The sequence below is a fragment of the Pyrus communis genome, chromosome 17 (genome assembly GCF_963583255.1).
Source record: "Pyrus communis chromosome 17, drPyrComm1.1, whole genome shotgun sequence".
NCBI lineage: Eukaryota > Viridiplantae > Streptophyta > Magnoliopsida > Rosales > Rosaceae > Pyrus > Pyrus communis.
The window spans coordinates 9,567,368-9,593,596 of NC_084819.1; the positions used below are offsets into that span (position 1 = coordinate 9,567,368).

Below are 26,229 nucleotides of genomic sequence, written 5' to 3' on the forward strand. Positions count from 1 at the left end.
GGGAGAGCAAAAAGAGCATGAATGATTTTTATATAATAATTTGATGCTCCTTGGTGGCCCTGGGTAAGAATTTTCAAATTTACTAGGGTTTTGGCAAACTGTACCAACTTGTATATATGTATGAGAACAAGAAAGGGCCGAGTACGTAGCGACTGGAGAGAGAGAGAGACCACTGACTGACCACGTGACGCAATGGAGGGAAGCACGTGGGAATTGAAGTGTGAGCCAATAATATGCGAGTACGTACAGAGAGTCCTCATGCCCCTTACCCCACCAAAAGCCCGTGATGAAACTCCACGGACCACCCTCCACTTTCCACTAATATCTGCCATTGGCATATGGCATTACTCCACCAATGTCTCTTACCCACTCCAAGCAACCAATTTACCGGATCACCCTGTCTCAGTTTAAATGTTTAATAATATAATATTTATGCATAAGAGCAACTTTATTCTATGTGAATTGCACTCATTTTCTACTTAAATACGATTACGTAAAAAGCATTTTCAATTGTTTTTTTGTTTTTGGCTCTTTTCTTGTTTAGAGCAAATCGAACAGAATATCATAAATGAATAAATAAGTACTTTTATCCACTTTAGTAATACGTTTGTTACTAATTACGAATGTGAACATCTTTATTAATTTATGTTCTTCGATTTTCTTTAACTCAGTCGATCCGACGTCTGCAAATTAAGAACTCAGGCTTAAAATTTTACTTGAGATAGGAAGATGAGATACGAACTCAGGCGTACGTTTACTTAGCTTAAATAGAAAAACTCTAAATCTTTATTGGTTACAAATCACAATTATAAAATTGAAAAAAGTAAATACTTCTGCCATCTTTTATTTGTTTTGGAGAAAACTTAAAATGTGTTCACTAACACGTATGAAATTAAAAAATGAAAAATATGTGGCTTTGCAATCCATGATCCAATATCTGAAAAATCTGAAGTTTGATTGATCAGAAGGAGGTAATCGATCTTTTTCTCATTCCTACTCTCCCCTACTTTTGACTTCTCCAATTCACGATGACTTTTCTTGTTTCATATGAGAAAATAAGTCATTGGCTTTTTCCAATGAGATAACAAACATGTTGCCAATATTGGAATGACACTTTTCCGTCTTTTTTTATGTCGTCAAATGTCTCCAATTTCTAATTTTGAGCAGTTGAATAATTAAGATTCATAAATCCATCATCTCAACCAATTTCCCCCGACACATTTGAGTAACGTTGTATGCAAAACAAACGTTTGGCCCGCGAGGGGGAGTTGTAAAATGCCACAAAACTAGCGCATCTAGCTAGGAAAATGCCACAAAAGCAGAGAACTGAGCCATCGGACGTGGTCACAGCGGCAGTAGTGACGGATCTGCCCGTATTGAGACACTGCCAAGACAAAAGAAAAAAAAGGTGAAAACGACCAAAAACAGCAGAGGAAAGTAGGGAAAAAAATAAAGGGTTTTGGGCCATAAATAGAAAGCACATAACTATCGAGGATAATGATGCATGGAGGGCCATAAATAGAAAGCACCTAAATATTCTCGGCCGATCAAAACTTCAAACAAGAATGGCGTTGAGATCGGAGACGTGGTTGCTTATGAGCGCGGTGCTTGCTGCTCGCTGTCAAATTTGGATGTTGATGGAGATTTAGATATAATTGCAAGGCTAAATCGAATAATCGGCCTTCATGGTGATTAGATATTCAAAAGATAACCTTTGCGGTAAAAAAATTAACTAAACCTATGAACCTCACGTGCAGCCCTTTGACAGTGACTTGACAGGAATTTTATTTTGGGGCTTATTTCCTAACAGTTTTCCCCACAACAGTTATTCCTAATTTTTTTTCACCACAAGGGCTATCTTCTGAATGTCGTATCACCACGAAAACTATTTATCGGATTTCAAAACACCCATGTGGGGGCTTGAGATTAGTGCCACTACGGATTTCCTTTATAGGCTGCAAATCTGCACAAGAAAATATGCCTTATCACCGGTTACAAACTTATATACAATTATTGGACTATCTCTTATCACGTGAGTCGTGTCACGTGATGAGAGCAATCAACGCATGGTCATATACAACCGGTGATACCCAATAATGCTCAAATACAACTGGTAAAGCACAGGTTCATCAAATTTATGTGTTTCATACAGAAATTTTTTAGGCAAATTCACACCACAAAAAAAAACAAAAAAAAAAAGCACTCCAGAGTCATGCTATCATCTCAATGCAAGGGGATCATACTTTATATTTCCAATGTGCCGATGACAACTTTAAACAATGGATCGTTCACAGGAAACCAACGATACATAAAATCTGTCAGAAGTTAACGTTTGTATCTACTTTCGGTGCACGTTATAACATTTACTAGACCTCAGAAAACAATGTTTTATTTGACTGTACTTGTGTCCAGCAGTCTGATTTGGGCACAACAATTGCTGTATTTACATATGGTCACCAGCAACATACTCACCCTCTGTAATTTCAAATTCTCGTCTTAACTGCTCGATGTTTCCTCCTCTACTACCTTAAAATTTATTCATGTAAAACCCAAATTCTGAATGGCAATACCACCGTAACCAGGATTGTAAAATTGCAAATATATTCGGTGTTCCTTAACAGATAAGATGCAACAGTAATGAAGAAACAACTACTTGGGACAACATAATTTACTGGTTGACCTTACATACTGCAAGAGCAGGGCATGGAGAAAACCCTTAAATGACAATGTGGGATGCAAAGGCCGAACCACGGTGGAAGATATGGATCTTGCACTCAGTGCTAGCCTATGGGTTTGGAGATTTGTCTTTGTGAGAAACTTAGCAGTGAGCACATGGTCTGACCTAATAATTTTGCCACCTGAAATAATCTTTTCTGGATCTGAACTTATAAATTCCTACTACAATCCAGACCCAAAAATAAAAAACTTCCTCCCACACTATCCTATCCAAGCAAATCTCTTCAGGCAAATGACCCAAAGAAGTCATTCTCTAGGGTATGAGTATTTTCAAATTGCTCTAAATCGGCTAACAAAGACCAGTCTGAATTAAAAAGAAATGACTGAATATAGAAAATCGACTTTCTGAAAGGAAAGATCACAGTACCTAGACGATTCGGCAGAGCATTATCTGGAAGACTTCAAGTCATCTGCACGTTCTTCTTCGTCAGGAAGACACACTGGGTCGCATTCTTCTTCTACTCTGAGCAACCATTACCATTCTAAACACAATCTGCACTATCAAGGTGGCAGGTCTCACATAAAACAAAGTTCTCTAAATTTTCTCGTCTTTCAAAAACTTGAATTTAGAGGAAAGAAAATTGTACAATGCAGGTCCCTTCATTCTGTATATGGTTAGAGAATGTCATGTCACTCAATCAAACTAAAGCAGCAATCATAGGGCTTCTAGAGGCCACTGAAAATCTTGTAAATACCATGAAGCAAAATCATAATGTCAAAGCATCAAGGAAACAAGTCTCGAATAGGTGAAAGGTATCTTGAGTTTTCAAAAAGATAAAATGCAATCCAAGAGGCAATAAACGAATGCTATTTCCACACGAGGAACAGAACCCAACCAAAACGTTACAGGAAATGAAATGGCTAATAAGACCTTACATAAGTACAAAGAAGACAAAATTATCTTTCATACCCATTCAAAACAGTTACAAATGCAATATCTATTGTCAAAATATCACATATTTGCCTTCATTAACAATCAAACAGAGTTTAAATCAGCAGACAGAGCACTGCGAAAAGATTAACTATTGCCTCCAATCTGTATGCTAGTTATCTTAATACAGGATAAAATCTTGAGACTGATAAATGGGATGTTTATGCTGCACTGCACTATCTACAACCTGCTATTCCAAACAGATCATTTGTTCGTACTTCATATAGGAATATGCTAATTGTCATAATTTCTTAGTATTTGTTCAAATGAACATGACAAATCCGAACAAATAAATTAATGAATAGAACCATCGAAAAAAATGGTTACATGAGCTTTATCATGATCAACAAGACAAAAATCAGCTATTCCATTAACATTCTGACCAAAAAATTTTGTAAGTACATAATGGAGACAATTATAAACTGAACCTACCTACAAAGATAAAAGTAAACCATACAACCTCCAAATAACCAAACTTCTTATCACTCTAGTTCATCAAGTTTGATCTCATGTTGTTCACCAGAAGAAAGGACTTTCACACTCACCATACCCCTCTGCCACTCTGATTCTCCCACCAATATTAACCTATTAGCATTTATCCGTGCTGCACGCTTGAATACCCTGACAGAGAACAAATTCAAATAACATATTGGAAACACAGTGATTGATATAGAAATCTACAAGCACCTCTAAGGGGGCAGGAAATACCATTTAAGCGGTTTGTTCTCCAAGACTAAATCAACACTTTGACCTTTCCCCCTGAGTATGGTGGCAACTGTTGCAGCTGCTTCTTTAAGTCCAGGATCAAGAGCACACACAATGTTCTCTACTTGCAGGCTCAGTTCCGGCAGAAGGCCCTTCTCCTTAAGCAACTGTAATCCCCACAAGAAAATATCAAATAGATGGCAAACCAAAAAAAATTGGGATAAAGAAAAAAAATTAGTGGCTAAGAATGAAGAATATTTAAATACTAGGAGCGTTATCCAAAACATAAATTCAATTCTAGTAGGTAAAAAACTTCATAAAGCAAGGAATAGGATATATATATATATATATATATATATATATATTACATAAGTTTAAACTTACTTCCACTATGACGGCATCACCAAATCCAAATCCACAAGCAGGAATGTCATCACCACCAAAAGTAGAAAGCAAGCGGTCATATCGCCCACCACCACAAATGGCTCGTAACTTTCCTCCTCTATCAAAACCCTGAAAATAAAATTTATTTGTCAGGAACTATTTTCTGCAGTGACAAAATTGGAAGCAATTTTATATACATACAAGGGAGATCTAATCACCATAATTAAGTAAACATGCATACATAAAAACAGTATGTCATATGGCTGCTTATTTTGTCTGTCACCAGCACAAAAGTTTGTGTTACACATAGGCACAACAATGCAGAAGTTCCAGTATGTTCTACATCTGAAATTTTAGGAGGACAAATTTTCACGTCACTTTTCAGTTGTTTCATAAGTAATGACAGTATTACAACCAACTTTTCACTTCACACCGAACAGAACTCTAAAATGTTCCAGTGTAGTATTTGACAAATGCTACTAAATTTTGCTCACAGATCAGTTAAATGCATTTCAGTACTTCCAAATTCATAAATGTATAAACTGGCAGTGAGATAATGTCCAGAAACTACATCCAAAGCAGACTGATGCCCAAAATAGACACGCAGTAGCATATATGATCCCCAGGACATTATTCGCACACAAAAAGGTAATACCAGATTATAAAGAAATATCATCAACTACCAGGAGCAATAAACAACTAAAGAAAATGGAAATGATGGTAGAACTCAAATCATTCTACGAACATGACTAATACCTGCAATGTCAAAATTTTAGGAGGGAAAACACATGGAAATCCTAACCTCGAAAACAATACCAGTGTAGTAGGCAAGGCCACGAACAATAGAAGCATCAAACTGGATCCATTCAGAATAACCAAATTTGTCAGCAAGAGAGAATAGCTGCTTCAAATCAGCAACTGCTTCCCGAGCATCTCCAAGAACCTCTACATAAGAAAACATTGAAAGCATATTAATAATTGCCCCATCACCTTGGAAACTCTACTCACAAATGATTGACAAAATAATCCGACTACTCTTTGAAAAAATTATACAGTTCCATTTATTGTGGTCGCAATTCATGTTAACTCAAGTCTGAACCCACCTCCTCACTATCCTTTCCCACTTTCAAGTCTCAACATTCTTTCACTTCTCTCTGATCTACGAGTAACTACTAACTCCTGAATTCATCATCACCGTTACCCAAGATAATTGTCTATTTCTCTCTCTATTCATTTCTTATAGAGGCACACCTTAAATAATTCCTTTTTCTCATCTAATAAGTGTTTATCCACCTTCACCTAATATACGAAAGCTTAGTTAAGCATTATCATTTTCAATATCTATGTTACATTATATTATCTTGTTACCTTCACTAATGTTCCTCGACCATCAAGAGTACTTGTAATTTCTAGCAGTTAAAGCTTTTGCGTTTAGCTTTTTAACAAACAAATATCACAATGGTTAGTAAAATAAATCATTTGTACAAAAGTTCACTGATCGTAAGAGAACTGGTTAAAAATTTTGATTATTTCAGAACAAGTGCTTGGGAGAAACACGAGTCTCAGACAATCTCAGGCAATCAAATCGGGTTCATGCCAGGACGCTTGACTATGGAGGCAATCTCTCTCTTACAAAGATCAATGAAATGATATAGAGATATGCAAAAGGATTTACACAAGATGAAAAAGCGTATGATAGGATCCCAGAGAACTTCTTTGGAGGATTCTAGAGAAGAAAGGAGTGCAAGTAGAATATATCCAAGCAATAGAGGATATATATATGATGGAGAAAGGACTATATAAGAACTCATGAAGGACAAATTGAAAGTTCCCATAACCATAGGGTTATACCAAGGCTCAGCATTAGGTCCTTACTGTTTTGCATTGGTAGTGGATGAGGTAATGGGACATATTCAAGATATATCCCTGGGTTGCTTTTCGCAGATGATATAGTGCTAATAGATGAAACGTAGAAGGGCGTAAATGTGAAGCTTAACCTTTGGCAAGAGGTGTTGGAATCTAAAGGTCTTCACCTCAGTACGTTGAAGACAAGTATATGGAGTGCAAGTTCAGTGGGATTGGGGTCAAATGAGATAGGGTTAAGGATTGGAGATCAAAAAGTACCAAAGAGTGAACGCTTTCACCATCTTGGATCTGTCTTGCTAAAGAACGAAGAACTAGATGGAGATCTTAACCATAAAATATAAGGAAACTAATGAAAAAGGCTTGAAAACTTTGAGTTTTAATGATAAGAACAAAATAAAGGGTAAAGTGAACAGTATGAGGATTGACTTTTTAGTGTAAAAATATGGTTTTTTGTTAAAGTGAACAGTACCGGAAGCTTTTCGTTAAAGTTCCCTAGAATATAAGCTGATGGATTAAAAGGAAGAGTGAATCCAGTGTGTTGTACGATTTTCATAAGCCAGAAAAGCTCAAGAAATTTTTTTATAGTATGGCAATAATGCTAGCAATGCTTTATGGCACAAAACGTTGGGTGGTCAAGCATCACCACGTGCAGAAAAAATGTGTAGCGGAGATGCGAATGCTTCACTGGATGTGTGGTACATGAGAAATGACATAATTAAGGACGAGGATATCTGTGCTAAAGTATAAGCAGTTGTAATTGAAAATAAGATGAGAGAAAAGTGGTTAAGGTGGTTTGAACATGTGAATCGAGGACCTACAGATGCTCCATTTAGAAAATGCAATTATGAGATAAAGGCTCAGGTCAAAAGGGATAGAGGAAGACCTGAAAAGACTTGGAACGAGACTTTAAAAGACATGGAGTACTTGGAGCAAACGGAAGACTTGGTGGAAAACCAAGTTCAGTGGCATTCTAGGATTCATACAGTTGACCCCACTCAGGAATAAGACTTTGTTGTTATTGTTGTATTTTGGAATAAGTACTACTTACCAAAGGTTCCCATCGGCATACTAAAACTTTTCGTAAATTTTATCCAATCTATAGTCTAATAATCTACTATCAAACTTACAAGTGATGTCATTGCTAAGCCAATGTTTTAAAAACGTGCCCCAAGGCGCGACTAGGCGGCTTTGGAGGCGGGGTAGGGGTGACAACATCTATGCCCTGTGGGAGTAGGCGAAAACTCACCTAGACATGGTCGAGGTGTGCGTTAGGTAGTACTGGGCGTTTTCTTTTTTATAAAACTTCTCAGCCTTCTTCGTTCGACCCTCGAGTCCTCGACAACCTTGCGTTGTTCTTCTTCTTGTGAAACACTAAAACCCTCCCTTATCTTCTTCGCGCGATACCACCAACCGAGTAGCACCGCCACGACCCAGAAAAAAGGGAAAGTGAGCGTTGTATGTGGACTATATTAATGTTGCAAAATGAGTGGATACTGGCAAGAGAGAGAGAGAAGAGAGAACGTATGAGTGAGAGAGTGTACAGAGGGAAAGAGAGTGGGTAGGGGATGTATGTTGGACCATATTAATGTTGTAAAATGAGTGGATATTAACGAGGGAAAGACTTTTTTTTACCATTTTTATTTCAATGTATGTGGACCATATTTGGATGAATGATTTCTTTTTTTGCACGTTTTTGAGTTAAACTTGTTTATGACTTGTGCACTTTTGAACAACAAACAATATTTTTATACAAAATATTATAATTTATATATGTAACTATATATAATATATATTTATATATAGATTATAAATTTTAGGTCCCGTGATGCTTCGCCTCATGCCTCAAGGCTCTCGCCTACGCAGGGCTATCCATGAAACACCTCGCCTACACCTTCGCATTTTAAAACATGGGTTGTACTACACAAAAGCAACCTTTTTTAATCAATTGAAAATTTGCCTCTATGCAGCACAAAAAGTTTTGATCTACAAGGGCGTGAGCCGTGTAGGATACCGAAATATTTAACATACCCTCTTACAAGTTTATATGCAATCAGCTGGATATTTGTGCTGATCTGAGTATACATACGATATATTTTCACATCTTGGAGAGGGGGAAACACGGTTATTTTACCTTTTATTGCCAAAAACTTATATATAAATACTTTCTGAATCAATATTGTTAAGACCAACCTTCCAGCTTTGTCAATGACTTTATGGAAAGAATTTGCAATAACTGTTCAATAGCCTCTTCTGATACACCAGCAGATTTCAACTCATTTTTTATATCATCCACTGGAATCTTCTCTATCTGTTTACAATTCAAATCAAGAAAAGAATTAGAAACTTGTAACAAAAGTCTATATTTTTTGTTAGGGTATATGATCATGCATAAGAAAATGGAGAAAATATTGTAAAGAAAATATCATATTCATTGTACTATCAGGCTAAGAGCAAGACTAGATTCTAGATCCAAAATGCGTACAAAGTTCAAGGACTCTCACCATAAAAGGCACATGTAGACACTATACTCATACATATGTGCACATACAAAAGCAGAACATCATACTACAATTATTGAATGTAAAAGGAACTTAAATATATCGACATGAACTAGCAACTAGCATACTTCAAAGCAATAATTTGAAAGAACTTTTTCAAAATCTAATAAGTCAAAGTTATTAAACTAACAAATAATCTTAGTTTTTCTTCTCAGGAATGTATAATCAAACAAATACAATGCCATCCTGGCTTTCACATCATAATTTTTTTTAAAAGAACAATAGTAAAAACCCAGAACATAATTAGCTGCAATCCAAAACTTGCAACCTTTCACAATTTACCTTGTCTATGATGATGCAAACTTTGCCAAATAAAGATTCGGGTATGGAATAGCGCCTCAGTACTTCTTGTAAAACCTATAATGTAGAAATGTTAGGCCAATAGGCAGTAGTCATAAAATCAAAAATTTTAGTATTTAAAAATGACATGAAAACTCATTCAGAACAAACAGTGGGAGAGCTTTTCCAAAATAATTGGATGTGTCAGTTTCTTTTTCGATAAGCAACTTGAGAATCATTTGGTAATACGATGTCAAAGACCTCTGAATCAAGTAGCTTAAGTTCATGTCATGAAATACCATCCACACCTTACGACTTGAAACCTTAAATCCAACATCTGATGCCGTAATTCCTAATCGCTTGAAGAAAGTGACAATTGAAGAAATAAGTTCTGCTTCAGCCTAGCACATGAAGATAAAAAATAAAAAATAAAACTAAAGCTTGTTAGAGAAATGCATATAACACAACATACACAAATACAACATCATCTGAAACAGATTGAAATTTCAATCAATGCAAGAGTAAGAGGTATCACAAAAAATCGAATAATCATATAGCGATGCAGCGGAATCAGCTCCATACCGTAACCTCAGGTACACCAATAATATCCATATTCCACTGGTAATGCTCCCGACGCCGCCCCCTTGTCATCCTCTCGTACCGCCAACACTGCCCAACCGCAAACCATTTCAATGGCAGGGACAGAGATTTTCTGGACAGGAAAAAACAAGGAGATCAAAATTTTTGGCTTCCGCACCTGGATATAAACAAATCACAGAATAAATAATAAATCTATAGATACACATTATACACTTGTACAACCAAGTCTTTAACTAGCAAAGTAACACGATCAGCAGAATCAGAATCGCAGTACCCTTTCTGTATCACCAGCCTGGCCAAAGAAGGAGTGAGCTCCGGCCTCAACGCGACGCGACGATTGCCTCGATCTTCGAAGCAATACAGCTACACAATACAGTGCAATGTAGGTATATGAATATATACATTTATATATGTATGTATGCAATTCAAATTCAAGCAATGCAGGTAAAAGAAACGCTGAGAAAATCAGCATACCTGGTCACGAATCTCCTCCCCTGCTTTTCTGATAAACAGCGCCTCCGTCTCCAGAACCGGAAAGTCGACCTCTTCGAAGCCGAACAGCCGCGAGACCTCTCTGAAATTGTAGAAGAGCCAGTTTCGGAGGCGCATATCTTCGGGCGGGAAGTCCCTGGTGCCCTTGGGAGGGTTAACGTCGATCTTTTGGAGGTCATCGGTGGCCGGCGCCGGAGATAGAGCCCCGACGCGATCGCCTCCGGTGGCATTGGGGGTGAGAGAAGAAGCGGCCGGGGAGAGTAAAGAGAGGGGTCTAGGGTTTGGGGTGAGAGGGAGTTTGGGGAGGGGCAGTCGAAGAGCGCGAGTGAAGGGCTTGTGGAAGATAAGGAGGGAAGACGAGACTGCAGAGACCATGGCGACGGTGGTGAGGGCTCGATTGTCTTTTCGGCTACTTGGGTCTTTGGTTGTTTTGATAAAAACGCAGAGGAATAGGTTGAAATCAACGTATGGATTTGGCGGGGGCCCAAATTGAATAGTGAAGGCCCAAATATTTTTAGTAGGATGCCAAACAAACCATTTTTTTTTTTAGAAAAAAATGGAGTTAGGCCCGATCCTCGAGGATTGAGGAACACCTTCTCAAGGAACCTCGCGGCCAACTTACAGAGTTTCTTGCTTTGATTAGAACCATTTATATTATAAATTAATATATAAAAATTATTTTTACAAAATCTATATTTGAAATTGTTTAATTGAATAGTATAAAAATAAATAGTCAGTATCGTTAAAAGTGTGACGAGTCATATATTTATTTACTACAATTGACTCACCAAACAGCTTTAGTTTTCATTGGTTTTGTTTAGAGATGATCTTTGTTGAGGCTCAAAAATGTCTTAAAAGTCCCCCAACAATCTTTCTAGAATAATTTATGATATTAACGATTCTGATTATAAGTACGAAGTTTCGTAAATCAATCACAACGTATCTTGAGGAGAACTCCTCCTCAATATTAACAAATCAAGATTATCTTGTTTTTCTTTTTAAAAATCATCCTAGTGTGTATTCCAAATTTTCATTCTAAGGTTGAGATATCATAGCCCACAATATAAACATTCCTTAAATTTTTAATTTGTCACACATAACATGACGTAGCATTATTCTAACATTATATGTTATAGTTCCTTATGCGTTAAATTCCTGGCTCTCTATTGTTCAGTCAATCATGCTTATTCAAAAATAAAAATAAAATAAAATCCTCGAATACTATTGATCGTAATTTTTTCAAAAAAAAAAATGATGACATTAAGGAGTGAGAAAATAATTGCAAAATAGAGTGAGAAAATAATTGCGAAGTCGTTAGTGGAATTTATAACATTTCACTTATAAATAGAAAAAATATATAATACTAAGTGGCATATCGACTTTATGTTAATACATACATATATATATATATATATGTATATAATTCTCATCAATATCACCATTCATGTTTATCACGCGTCATATTATATATTATTTTCTCGATTGTTCATGAAACACGCATGTGCATCCAAATTTCAACCACTGCATACATATGCACCGACCCATTTCATAATATTTAAATTTCATTTTTTTGACGTTTCTAGATGAATGATCAAAACAAAATACAATGTAGTACATTGTAGTACTCTTCTCAACAGGTACTACTCTCTTCTGGCATGCTTCAAAGCAAAAATATCATTCTCTAGATAAATTAGCTTCACCTACTTAATGAAAATTAGGCAATCATATTTCGTTTAGGCATTCACTTTCCATAGGTCATGTTCAAAATGATGATTACCATTAGTTAATCGTACTCGTAAGCTACTAAGGGTAAGAATAATCGTCCAGGTCTTATTGTGAAACAAAAAAACCGCCCCAAGTCTAAAAAAAAAAAAAAAAAAAAAAGAAGAAACCTCCGGTACACCACCGGGCATAGTCTCTGGAGCCTTTCTTCTATTTCTCGAATTCTTTGGGTGGTAGCTTGCTTCCAAGCCGTACCTTATATAAAAGTTGTTTATAATTTGACGTGTATTAATTTATGCATGTCATTTTCTTTATGAAATTTGAACTCAAAATGTTTCTTGATTATTTGACGTGTATTAATTTATGCATGTTATTTTCTTTATGTTATCAGTTTAGGTCGGATGTCCCAAAGAAAATAACAAAAATTTTATTCGTTTAAATGTAAATGCAATAAGAGACCCACCATTAAAATGAATAAAAAATAAATTTAACTTTGATGTCATGACTCCTAATCACAAAGCTTTCAAATCCAATCAACAAATAATACTTCTATTGGATAGACATTTAATAGGATTTTGACATTTCTCTTGGAGATGCAATTAGCCCATCTCCAAAGGAGATTTCAAATTTTACACACAAAATTTAAATTTGAAGGCTTATGTGGCACATTGATCTTTTTGCAAATTTTGTTCTCCAACCAATATGTCAAATTTAAATTATTATTAATTGCATTCTTTATTTTTCATAATTGTAATCAGTATTTTTAAAACAAAAGATAATTATAAAGATTATAAAAAGACATTTATTATCCACTAAAAATAGATTTGAAGCTGCTGTCAAATTTGACAACAATTCTCTTTCCTGCCATTTAGTTGGAAAACATCAATAATGTCTTTTTTTACCATTAGTGCTGATATGGACTTTTTTAAACATTTGGAGATAGGCAATCATTTTGGTTTAGGCATTCACTTCCTTAGTTCATGTCCTAAATGATGGTTATCAAACATTTCAGTGTCTCGTTAATTGTCACTTATGAAATTCGAACTCAAAATCTTTCTTGATAATTTGATGTGTGTTAACTTATGCATGCTATTTTCTTTATGTTATCATTTCGATTAGGTCGGATGTCCCAAAGAAGTTGACATCATTTTCTTTGGCATCGGTGTCAAGTGTCCCCCATTGCTTTTCTACCCAGCTAGCAGAAGATGGCAACATATATCCCACCAGGCGTCTTAAATCCCTAACACAAGAGCCAAACTTTGTAACATCTCCCTAGCTTATCACGAGCCAACCTTCCTCATCAAGTTTCCTCCCATACCAAATGTCCTGCCAAAGCTATTTGAACTTTTAGTGGCCTTTTGGTCTTTTCAAGCTTAAGTTAACATCATTGCCAACTATTGTCAAGCACTTCTTCCTTTATCAATTTGTCTTTGATGACTATTATCAGATAGTATTAAAAACAAGTTCAACGGGATTTATTGACGCCTATATATGATTTTTGCATTTTCATTCATCATAACATGTACAATATATAATCAGAAACATTACATGTGTTATAAAAATCCGACTTTAACTTACTTTTCGTAGAGTTCAAATGTCGTTCGTTATTGTATCTATACATTTTTTTGGTTCGTTCTTTGGAACCCATAATTGGGTGTTGCGGTTTGGACTGAACTTGATAATTAACGACATATAGTTGATGTTGATGTTGTAGCCGAAACCAAATGCGACCATAATACGCAATTGGAGCATCGATTATTTAGGGTTTGGTCAATGCACGCATAATTGCATACGATGCTAAAATATATAGATTAATTTTCCAACATTGTTTTGGATTTTATTGGGAAGAGATAATGAGGTTGAATATCTAGTTAAAGTTGCACTTAAATCGAATTCTAATGGGTGATTCAGTCGTCATATGACATTGATATTGATGAAATTGAGGTTTCACTATAAAACCAATTGGCAATATGGGGAGTAGCCCAATACCATATAAGCACATAGCAAACTTTGTTCCTCACCGATGTGGGACAACTCTCAACATGCCCTCGCACGTGTGGCGGATTTTCAAGCCTACACGTGGACAACAACTCGGTGATGTCCCTCACCGATGTGGGATAACTCTCAACACGCCCCCGCACGTATGGCGGATTTTCAAGCCTACACGTGGACAACAACTGGGTGACGTGGAGGGCGAGTGGCCGTTTGGCTTCACACGAGAGCAATCCGCTCTGATACCATGATGAAATTGAGGTTTCACCATAAAACCAATTGGCAATATAGGGAGTAGCCCAATACCATATAAGCACATAGCAAACATTGTCTCTCACCGATGTGGGACAACTCTCAATAGATATTTCAACGCAGTCTTTTTGGATTGCAAACTCGAATGCTCAGTCCATATTACATCATTGGCATTGGGGTAATTCGCAAAGTTGTCTTAGGTTTAATGATTTGAGTTAAGCCGCAAAATAATCAATCATAAATCGATATCATACTCACTTTTAAGAAAAAAATTGAGATTTCTTGGTTACAAGTGATGAGTAATACAATAGACCGCAGTGCTGATGTAGACAAAGTTATTTTTTCGGCTCCTCCTCGCACATCAAAAATGTTAAAATTGAGCTATCGATCATTTTCTGAATCCTCCTCAAGCATCTAAAGACTAAAATGTCGAAAATGAGCTACTAATCTTATTCCGTTTTACATGATTACTTGCTTTAATTTGCTTCTGCATCCAATTTTCTTCACCATTCATTCATGACGTCTTAGCACGAGTTCAATTTTGTTGTAATTGTATACGTTAATAAAGTCGAGACTCCTGAAATATTTCAAATTTGCATGGCGTATAAATGAGTAATCCACCAATATACAAATGACACTGAACAAGAAGAAAATTAAACGCATTAAACTTGAATTCCTTACCTTTATTTTTTATTTTTTCAATAGAAAGACGAAAAGAAACAGATAACCTACTATGAATATTATATGAATTCATGTTGGAATTTACAACATCCCTCCTCTCAAATAATAACGGTCCAGAACTGTTTACCATTGTTTTTCATGGTGGAACTATTTAATTCACCTTAATTATGTTTAGTTCACCTTTAATTTCACTTAATTGAACAATAAAAAGGAAGGAGGTTGATTGGACACGTCAGGGTCTAGTCATAATTGGCTGACTTATCACAATGCCGTCGTATCTCAACAAACATTAGTCCAACACGGCGGCATTCTATGAAGCCTGTAGTGCAACAAGATAAATTTTCCTTGTGCGTTGAAAATACGATTTAGCACATTGGACCTTTTTTAATCAGTTTTATGAATTTTATTATTTGACTTAGTGTAACAAATCAAAATCGTGTTCTCGTGGTACTTAAAATCTATGGTGCCACAGCCCGTCTCTGCTGACCACAACCCCCATCATCATTAAACCCAATTAAATATCATACGCCCCCCAACCCCCACCCCATACTCATACCCACCACACGTCTCACATGCATACATGCACATACCCCCATACATAAACATACATAAAAATCTTTGAAAATTCCCACATTTCTCAACAAACCCACCTCCCTCCCCTCTCCCTATATATTATCATCCTCCCTACCTCTTTCCTAATTCTCCAATTCACCAATTTACCCCCCAAAAAAAAACACAAACACTCCTTGTTTGTTCTCTCTTTTCATATCGCACGCCCACGCCACCAACAACTACCACTCATGGGTGAGGTTAGTAAAAATTAATCAAAACCTTGTCATTCTTCGTCACTAGTAATAGTTTGCTCCCACCAAAGTTTTTTGTTTTAACGATGGTTCTGAATGTCCTCGCAGAAAAAGGAAGCGCCGAAGAATGACGGCGAGAAAAAGCCGGCTGACGCCGCCCCCAAGAAGGACGACGGGGTGGTCACCGTCGTTTTGAAGACCGACATCCATTGCGAGGGATGCGCCAAGAAAATCAAACGAGCCGTCAAGAAATTCGAAGGTATGTCATCACGAATTATCCACCGATTTCGATATCAAATTTTGATCACATGACAGATTTGAGCTTGTGTGTTCTTATCATTTCTGCTTTCTTAATTGGCTTTTCGGATGACGTTGGGTAGAGCAGTGTGCCCGTCGTCCCTTTCTATCAACATAATATAGAACATTGTAAAGAAAAGGTTCGGAGTTTACCAAGTTCGCCGGACTTCAGACCACACTGAGTCTCTGAGATTTTTCTTCTTCTTTTTTTTTTTTTTTTGTTTTTTTTACCGTTGAAAATTGAGTACCAAAAAAAGGTCCAAAATCGTTTCATGGAAATTGGAAGGGGACCATAAATAAATAAATATCTATTAATTTTGGATAAGAGTTGAGCCTTTTTCAGGCGTTGAAGCAAGGGAAACAGTTCACACAAATTTGACTTTAATGGCGTACATGCATTATATTCAAGCTTTAATTTGATGGTCTAACAACTATTTAAGTAACAAACACGTTTTTATTTTATTAATTGATTTTGGCTAATTTGGTACTAATTTTTGAATTAGTATAGGCGTTGAACAAGTGAAGACGGATAGTGCAGCCAACAAACTGACTGTGATTGGGAAAGTTAACCCCGCCGGGCTTAAGGAGAAACTGGAGCAGAAGATTAAGAAGAAGATCGACCTGGTCTCTCCTCAGCCCAAAAAAGATGGCGGTGGCGGTGGTGGAGACAAGAAGCCTGCCGCAGAGGGAAAGGCTGAGAAAAAGGATGATGAGAAAAAGCCAGCTGATGAGAAAAAGCCGGCTGAAGACAAAAAGCCCAAAGAGGCACCCAAAGAGGTAATTTATTGACATTCATGTATATAGTAATAGCTATGTAAATCGGCTCGAAACAGCTCGAAATTATACATTCTTTATATATTAATATATTAATTTTGCTGCTAAATTTGTTTCTTTTTTGTTGGGTGGTTTCAGAGTTCTGTGGTGTTGAAGATCAGATTGCATTGTGAGGGATGCATGCACAAGATGAAGAGTAAAATCTCCAAGTTTAAAGGTTAATTCCAATCGATTCTCGCGCCTTCCATGACTTGAAGAATAAAATATAGAATTTGGATTATATTAATTTAACTGAAAATTTAACTTTCCCCCTCCAAACTCATTTTTTGTAGCCTCTAGCCCATCATAAAATATTTATTCGAATAAAACCCAATGATTAGGATCCAACTAAGCAACTTACCAAATTAAGTTTGTATGTCCGTTTTTATATTTTTTGGATCCCTAATATACCCCTTCTAAGCTAGTATGGAAAGTTCTTGTAATTTTGTTTTAATTGATCACGTGCATTGAATTTGGCAAGGCTTTGTAGCCATGAAATATGGGTCTAGATAGAGGAATTAATTTGGAATTTTTTTTTTAATTTCTACAATAAATTTCAATTTGAATATACCCAATTTAGTGTTTATTTTCAACAATATCTATTGTTTAATTTTATGAAAATAATTTACCTACTATGAAAACAATATCAATTGTTTAATTTTATACCTACAGTATAATTACATGAAAATAGTTTACTTACTATGAAAATTAATTTTTTTGAAAACAATATCTATTGTTTAATTTTATGAAATAATTTACCTACTGTATAAGTACATGAAAAAATTTACCTACTATGAAAATTAATTTTTTGAAAACAATATCTATTATTGTTTGATTTTATGAAAATAATTTACCTACTGTATAATTACATGAAAATTAATGTGCCTACTTTTTAAATTTGTGACAAAATTAATTTACCTACGTCTTTTTATGGTATTAGTATACATAAATGTAGAATATATGTCCGTATATATTTGATCTAATTAGATTTTGGATTGGAGGAGTTCACACAATATAAAAAATATACTAAACAAATTAAATGTCTAGCAAAAAGAAATGTATAAGAGATTTGGTGGCATGATTTTGTAAATAAACACAAATTCATGGACATCTTTTATCTAACATGACATCATCTTTAAAATTTGGGTTTTATTTAGAAGTTATAATATATATGGGTTTTTGTCTAGAGTTTAAGAGTTGCAAGGGTTTAAATCTAAAGAACCCTTAATTTAATCAGAATGATGCACGCACACCACTGGCACCACGCTATTAAACTAATAATATTTTATTAGATTTTGTAAAAAGACTAATCTAGATTAATAGAAAATTAAGTCATAACGATACTTTGAATGCTGAATTTTCAAATCGGCTAAAAGCATACGAGCGTTTTTACAATATTTGTTTTTTATGATGCATGTGCGTGACGTTATAAAGATTTTAAGGACTTTGTGATAAATTTTAAAAGGTTTATGTAAAGTTTATATTTTCGTTACCAAAAGTTGTAAATATTCATGGGCAAATTTGTCATTCTATTATCTAACAAAGAAGTGGATTATGGTGTTCGCAGGTGTTAACAGTGTGAGCTTTGACGCACCCAAAGACCTGGTAATGGTGAAGGGATTCATGGATGTAAAGGAACTTGTACCCTACCTCAAAGAGAAGTTCCGGAGGGCCGTGGAAGTGGTCCCACCCAAGAAAGATGACGGCGGAGCTGCCGACAAGAAGTCAAAAGACGGCGGTGGTGACAAGAAGGAAAAGGAAGCCGCAGGAGCCGATAAGAAAGAGAAAGACGGTGCTGGTGAGAAGAAAGATAAAGCAGTCACAGCAGGTGACGGCGCCGCCGCAGGAGGAGGAGGAGGAGGAGGCGCCCCCAAGATGGAGGTGAGCAAGATGGAGTATAATGGATACCCACCTCCTTCTTACTACTGGTACGACGAAGGGCACGTTTACAACCACAACAAGTTTGTCATGGAGGCTCAAGCGCACCAGGCGCACGTTAGCCAGGGGTCCTCTAGCCATGGCTACTCTGTGCCGATGGAACACTACCCTGCGCCGCAGATGTTCAGCGACGAGAATCCGAACGGTTGTTCGGTGATGTAGAGTGCTGAACCGATTGACCGGTGGTTGGTTTGACGAAGCTTTGAAATTAAGAAAAATATTATATAGAGGGTCAAAATCGGAATTTCACAAAAAATGTATATATTACGAGATGCAGCTAATACAAGGTTTAATTGTGAGTAGGAACTGATGGGAATTTTGGACTTAAATACACGGTGTAGTAGGGTTAGACCGACCGGGCGGCCGCCCAGATGAGGCAGCCGGTTCAGATGTTGGGTTTGGTTATTGGTTAGTTTAATATAATTAAATTTTCTACTAATTTTTTAGTTGTATTTTTGATACTTTTTAATAAAGATATTAAAGCTTATCTTAATAGTCTCCTCAATTTTGAATTTTTTATTAGCAAAGTACGATATTCAGGAATTAATAAAATGTACAAAGTAAGGATAAGGTGCATAAATGAGATTCGATCAAAATTTTACCTGAGATTTCAACCCACAAACAACATCCTCAACCATACAAACAATGGAAACTACAATGGCCTTTCTTCCACTAATAGTCATGGAGTAGGTCAGGGGTATCATCCAACTATACCGCATCACTAGTTCCTCCAATACCTGAACGGGCTAGTCGGTGTGCTGCATGATTCGCGTCCCGATTTGTGTGTCTGAACTCACAGTGCCCAAGTGCTTGTAGTAAACCTTTTGTGTCTTCAATAATAGGTCCAAAAGTGGACTGATCTTCATCTGCAAGGACAAGGCTGGAGTCTCTTTCGAATATTATTCCAGCATCGGCATGGCTGCTCTGCACCAACACCAGTGCAACAAACCTCGCTGCTAAAACCTCCGCGTGCAGCGGAGATATGACATCTCTGTGCCTTCCTGAAGCCCCTGCAATAAATTTCCCTGGTGGTCTCGAATGATAGCTCTCATTCCGTCGCTCCTTGATCTTTCCTCCCATGCCCTATCAAAGTTGCATTTCAAGAAACCTGAAGCAGGAGCAATCCATTTCTGTCGCGCTTTGCACAATGATTTCCTTTAAGAGAGCATTGCCATTTTTGGAGCGTCTCCAACCATTCTTCTGCCTTATTAATAATCCCCTGCGGGTTTGGTTGAGTTCCATTTTATTGAAGTTTGAATGTCTATATTTCATTACATTAAACAAGATACAATGAAAGCTCAAATATATGAGCGGAAGAAAATGAGAAAACAGAAGCAGAAATCAAGGGACAACACTTCCTTGATTTATGCTTTACCAACAACTAAAGGTAAGGGCAATCTGCTAACAACTAAAGCAAGGTAGAAAATCCCTTGAATTAGTGAGAATGACAACTATGACAGCCATACACAACCATGACAGCCATACTTAGTTGTTAGACTGCAATGCACCATACATACACCTATGCATGCCGACTAGGGTTTGGGATTTAACTTAGACTAACCCTAGAACTTCTTCCAATACTCCCCCTCAAGCTGGATCAAAGGGATCAATTAATCCGAGCTTGGATAGGAGGTGATGAAAAGTGGTAAATGACAGTCCTTTGGTGAAGATATCTGCAAGCTGATCATGACTGCGAACGAAGTGTGTAGCAATTACCTTGGACTGCACTTGATTCCGAACATAGTGACAGTCAACTTCAATGTGTTTAGTTCGCTCATGGAAGACAGGATTTGATGCGATGTGCATTGCTGCTTGATTGTCACAATGAAGAGACATAGGTTGCGGATGAGGAAACCCTAGGTCCAAGAGTAGAGTTTTGAGCCAACTAAGTTCACATGCCGTTGATGCCATAGCACGATATTCCGCTTCTGCACTTGAGCGTGCAACCACACTTTGTTTTTTGCTCTTCCAGGTGACAAGGTTACCCCCTACGAATGTGCAAAAACCAGTGATAGACTTGCGATCGAGAGAGTTCCCTGCCCAATCTGCATCTGTATATCCTGATATCTGAGTATGACCATTATTGCGCATAAGGATCCCTCTACCAATAGAACCCTTTAGATAACGAAGCACACGGTGAACAATCTTCATGTGATATGTGTTTGGAGCATGCATGAACTGACTAACAAGGCTCACAGCATATGCTATATCAGGACAAGTGATAGTTAGGTAAATGAGCTTGCCAACCAGTCGCTGATAATACTCTATATTAGGAATGAGATCACCATGAAACTGCAGCTTCAAGTTGCTATTCAAGGGTGTCCGAGCAGGTTTACAATCTGTCATGTTTGCCTCATGAAGAAGATCAATGATGTACTTGCGCTGATTTAGAAAACAGCCCTTGTGGGAATGTGCCACCTCGATGCCTAAGAAATACTTAAGAGTTCCAAGATCTTTGATAGCAAATTTGTGACTGAGATATTGCTTAAGAGCACTAATCTCAGAAACATTATCACCTATAACAATTAGGTCATCGACATAAATAAGTACAACAAGTTTACCAGATGTGCCCGATCGCACAAATAGAGAGGAATCTGCATTGCTCCGAGAGAAACCAACTCCCTCTAGGACGTGACTGAGCTTGGCATACCATGCTCGGGAACTTTGCTTGAGTCCATAAATGGATTTATGAAGTCTGCACACCAAGTCTGGATTGTTTGATTGAGGATGACCCGGAGGGATTTTCATGAAAACTTCTTCTTCTAGTTCCCCATGTAAAAAAGCATTTTTAACGTCCATTTGGAAGAGAGGCCATGCATTGTTAATGGCAACAGATAACAGCACCCTCACTGTATTCATCTTTGCCACATGTGCAAAGGTCTCTTTGTAATCCACTCCATAAGTCTGAGTAAATCCACGAGCAACCAATCGAGCCTTGTGTCTTTCAATCGTGCCATCTGAATGGAACTTGATCTTGTACACCCATCGACTTCCTACAGCCTTCTTTCCCTTAGGAAGCTTCATGATGGTCCAGGTGTTGTTCTCGTGAAGAGCTTGAAGCTCTTCTGCCATAGCATCCCTCCATTCGCTATGTAATCTAGCTTCTTGAAAGCTTTGAGGTTCATAGGTCTTGGTAACTGTATTAAGGAAAGCAGCAAATGAAGGTGACACTTTGCTGTAATTAATAACAGAAGTCAAGGGGTGCCTGACATTATAAGTTACATAATCATTTAACTTGGGTAGGAGTCTCCTCTCACGGGAAGGATTTCGACGAACTGTGGAAGGTTGAGCCACTTGTAGTTGAGCAGTCTCTTGGTTGGAAGGACTTCTTGAGGGTTCAGATGAGATAAGTTCATCAGGGGCCACTGGCTGAGAATGGACCTCATCCAGTGTTTGGTCCCTTAAGACATCCGTTGCATCTTCTTCATATGGATATGGCATTGGAAACAAGTCAAGCATTTTCTCCCCCTCTTGAGAGTAGTCCAGAGATTGAGTGAAGTAAGGCATTGGTTCCTCAAATCTTACATCTCTTGAGACAACCATCTTCTTAGTTGTGAGATTGTAACATTTGTAACCCTTTTGAGTAGAAGAGTAGCCTAAGAAAACACATTTTGCAGCCCGTGGTTCTAGCTTGTCACGTTTCTGTGCTTGAATGTGAACAAAGCATGTACATCCGAATACCCGTAAGTGTGACAAATCTATCTGTCTGCCTTTCAGAATCTTATAAGGTGATTTAAAATTCAAGACCTTACTGGGCAATCTATTGATAAGATATGCAGCAGTAAGGACACCTTGAGACCAAAATTTTTTCGGCATGTTCGAGTGAAACATCAGTGCCCTAGTTTTTTCAAGCAGGTCTCTATTCTTCCTTTCTGCTACCCCATTTTGTTGGGGCGTTCCAACACAACTGGTTTGATGTAATATGCCATGTGTGCTTAGATAATGAGACATATTATGGGACATATATTCGGAGCCATTATCTGATCGTAAGACATGGATATTTGAATCAAATTGAGTGTTTACAAGTCTATGAAAATCTTGAAAAACTTCCAGCACTTCACTTTTAAATTTCAAAAGATATGACCAAGTTATCCTTGTGAAATCATCCACGAAGGTTACAAAGTATTTGTATCCATCAAATGACTCTAAAACTGGTCCCTAAACATCGGAATGCACGATTTCAAAAGGATTACTAGCCCTAGATAGGGAGGATGTGAAAGGTAACCTAGTGAATTTAGAAAAATGACACACATCACAAGAACTTGTAACCTTGCACAGGTTTGGAAACAAAAAGGATAAGACTTTATCAGAAGGATGTGCAAGGCGTCGATGCCAAAGTTGTTGTTCTTGAATCAGGCTTGAGGTGACATGAAAAGCCTTGGGAGTTTGAACATGCTTGGAAAGGTAGTAAAGGCCGTTTAGAAAAAAACCTTCACCAATCGTCTTCTTGGTGGTGATGTCCTGAAAAATCACAATTTTGGGAGAAAAGATGGCAGTACAATTTAGTGAGTTTGTGATTTTTCCAACAGATAAAAGCTAAAAAGGGAATGAAGGGACATAGAGGGCCTCTGACTCGACATTACTAGAGATCAAATGTATTTTTCCTTTCCCTACAACCATGGCACCCTTGCCATTAGCAACTGACACTTGGGATGGACATGAAAGTTTTTTAAAATCATACATATTTGTGGACTTGTTGGTCATATGATCAGTGGCTCCTGAATCTATAATCCAATAATCATGTATATTACCTATTTTAAGAGCAGTTGAGAATGATCGCAAGATACCTGGAATATCTTGTTGTGTCATGCCTTCTTTCCCAGCCAAAAAACCAGCAAGCTGTCCAAGTAGAGCAGCTGGTTTGTTGTCAACCTGACTGGTTGATCCTTCATTCTCCCCACCACCTTGTTTCTTGTGAAGAAAGGCAGCAAATTCATTTATCAGCATGGCCGGATTAGATGTGAACATCTGTGCTTCCTCGGAATGAGAAGTCATGGTTTTGTTTGCCTTGGGTGATGGGTTGTGTGCTCCTCTAGTGAAGCTCTTGTTGCTGTCTCTCGAGTGCTTGGGCCTTAGTTCAGGATGGAGAATCCAGCAATGGTCTCGTGTATGTCCACCAGTATCACAATAGCTACACTTCACAGTAGGTTTCTTTCCTTTATATCTTCTCTCTTCACTAGCCCTGTGGTTTGAGAAATATACCCTAGATTCTGGTATATTTGACTTTAATTCCACAGTCATGATTTTTCTGCGAGTTTCTTCCCTTTGAATAGTGGCACACACACTTGAGAAGGAGGGACGTTCAGGATTCATGAGAACATGACTCCTGAGATCTTCGTATTCAGAGCTCAAACTTGCTAGAAGCTGAAAGATTTTATCTTCCTCAGCTCTCTTGATCAACACGACAGCATCAATGGTGTGTGGCCGATAAACATTCAACTCGTTCCACATGGTGGTCAACTTGCCAAGATGATGCACAAATGAGTTCCCTTCCTGTTGTAGACTAGCAATATCCTTCTTTAGTTGGAACACTCGAGCTGCGTTGTTCTGATTCCCATACATCTCTTTGAGGTTTTTCCAGAGAACGTACGAAGATTCTGCATAGCTGAAGATTTCTGCAATTTTTCGATCCATAGAATTGAGCAGCCATGACATGACCAGCTGGTCCTTGCACAGCCAATCATTGTAACCTGATGAGGACACATTAGGCGCTGGAATCGCGCCATTAACATAACCAAGCTTCGATCGTCCTCCTAACGCAAGTGTGACAGCCCTCTCCCACGGGAGATAGTTGAACTCATTTAGTAGGACCGAACTGAGACGTTGATTTGGATTAATATCAACGTCTAGATGAGATGAAGAAGACACATCATGCGAGTTTACTTCTTCGCCTTGCACAGAGCTCCTTTCAGCCATGATGGAGAAGAAGGAGAAACAGGAAGACGATACTCAGAAGCAGATCGATGGAGATCACTGCTTTGATACCATATTGAAGTTTGAATGTCTATATTTCATTACATTAAACAAGATACAATGAAAGCTCATATATATGAGCGGAAGAAAAGGAGAAAACAGAAGCAGAAATCAAGGGCAACACTTCCTTGATTTATGCTTTACCAACAACTAAAGGTAAGGGCAATCTGCTAACAACTAAAGCAAGGTAGAAAATCCCTTGAATTAGTGAGAATGACAACTATGACAGCCATACACAACCATGACAGCCATACTTAGTTGTTAGACTGCAATGCACCATACATACACCTATGTCTGCCGACTAGGGTTTGGGATTTAACTTAGACTAACCCTAGAACTTCTTCCAATACATTTCACATGGCATCATTCCACAAGCTCCAATTCAATTTCAATATCAGCTGGTCTATACGCTTAGAACATGTTGGAGAGCATTGTATACCCCAACGAGGTGTAGGGGGATTAGTTTATCCTCTCCCAGGGAGAGAGCATTTTATACCCCAATGGCGCGTACTGGGATTAGTTTACCCTCTCCCAATTGGAGAGTAGACCCAAATGGGTGTTGAGGAATTAGTTTTCTCTCTTGCGCTGGAGAGCAGACCCCAGATGGGTGTCAGGGAATTAGTTTACCTCCTTGTTGGAGAGCAGACCCAGATGTGTGTCGGGAAATTAGTTTACCTTCTCGCGCTGTAGAGCAGACCAAGCTGAGAGTTGGTGGGATGAGTTTACCCTATCGTGTGGGAGAGTAAACCTAGATGGGTGTCGGGGATTAGTTTATCCTCTCTCATCAAAAAGCAGACCCATATAGGTGTTGGGGAATTAGTTTACCCTCTCACATTGATGAGAAGACCCAGATGGGTGTTGGAGAATTAGTTTACCCTTTCACACTAGAGAGCAGCCCCAAATAGGTGTCAGGATATTAGTTTACCCTTTCGCACTAGAGAGCATGGAAGTCATTGTTGTGAGTGCAGCTGAGGACAGCTGGACTGCTGCATAATATAATCATATGCATGTGATGTCTTGTTCGGCGATCTTCTTGAGACTTCAAACAGTTCTCAGACCTTGTCCAAGTGTTGCACCATCCTTAGATGTTTTACCATGTGCTCCCTTGAGGCTTAGTTGGTGGTCAACTGAGAATTTGAATTGATTGCAAACTTCCTCATCGTTAAGTCTTTTGCTAGCCGAGGGGTTGCTGGTTAAAGCCTCATGT

General features: G+C 37.7%; 2 protein-coding genes across 4 annotated transcripts; one reads left to right on the plus strand and one right to left on the minus strand.

Moving 5' to 3' along the window:
- Positions 1-2,060: 2,060 nt before the first annotated feature.
- On the minus strand, positions 2,061-10,979 carry LOC137721772 (histidine--tRNA ligase, chloroplastic/mitochondrial-like). 3 transcript variants are annotated; one of them, XM_068460790.1, is made up of 11 exons: positions 10,534-10,979; positions 10,334-10,422; positions 10,042-10,171; positions 9,768-9,860; positions 9,463-9,537; positions 8,813-8,930; positions 5,559-5,701; positions 4,757-4,885; positions 4,376-4,539; positions 4,213-4,288; positions 2,061-3,229 (listed from the first exon to the last, which is right to left on the minus strand). In XM_068460790.1, the coding sequence occupies exons 1-11, from the start codon at positions 10,924-10,926 to the stop codon at positions 3,164-3,166; spliced, it is 1,476 nt and encodes a 491-aa protein (XP_068316891.1). In that variant the 5' UTR covers positions 10,927-10,979; the 3' UTR covers positions 2,061-3,163. The 3 variants fall into 3 exon arrangements, 2 of the variants coding, with proteins under 2 accessions (XP_068316891.1, XP_068316892.1); XR_011066715.1 differs by having other exon boundaries at positions 2,063-3,229; positions 4,100-4,288; positions 10,534-10,977; XM_068460791.1 differs by lacking the exon at positions 2,061-3,229 and having other exon boundaries at positions 3,262-4,288; positions 10,534-10,977.
- A 4,872-nt stretch (positions 10,980-15,851) lies between these two features.
- On the plus strand, positions 15,852-19,488 carry LOC137722598 (heavy metal-associated isoprenylated plant protein 6). Its single transcript, XM_068461640.1, has 5 exons — positions 15,852-16,007; positions 16,110-16,260; positions 16,807-17,075; positions 17,211-17,289; positions 18,679-19,488. Exons 1-5 carry the CDS (start codon positions 15,999-16,001, stop codon positions 19,209-19,211), a joined length of 1,041 nt encoding a protein of 346 aa, XP_068317741.1. The 5' UTR covers positions 15,852-15,998; the 3' UTR covers positions 19,212-19,488.
- The last annotated feature ends 6,741 nt before the right edge of the window (positions 19,489-26,229 follow it).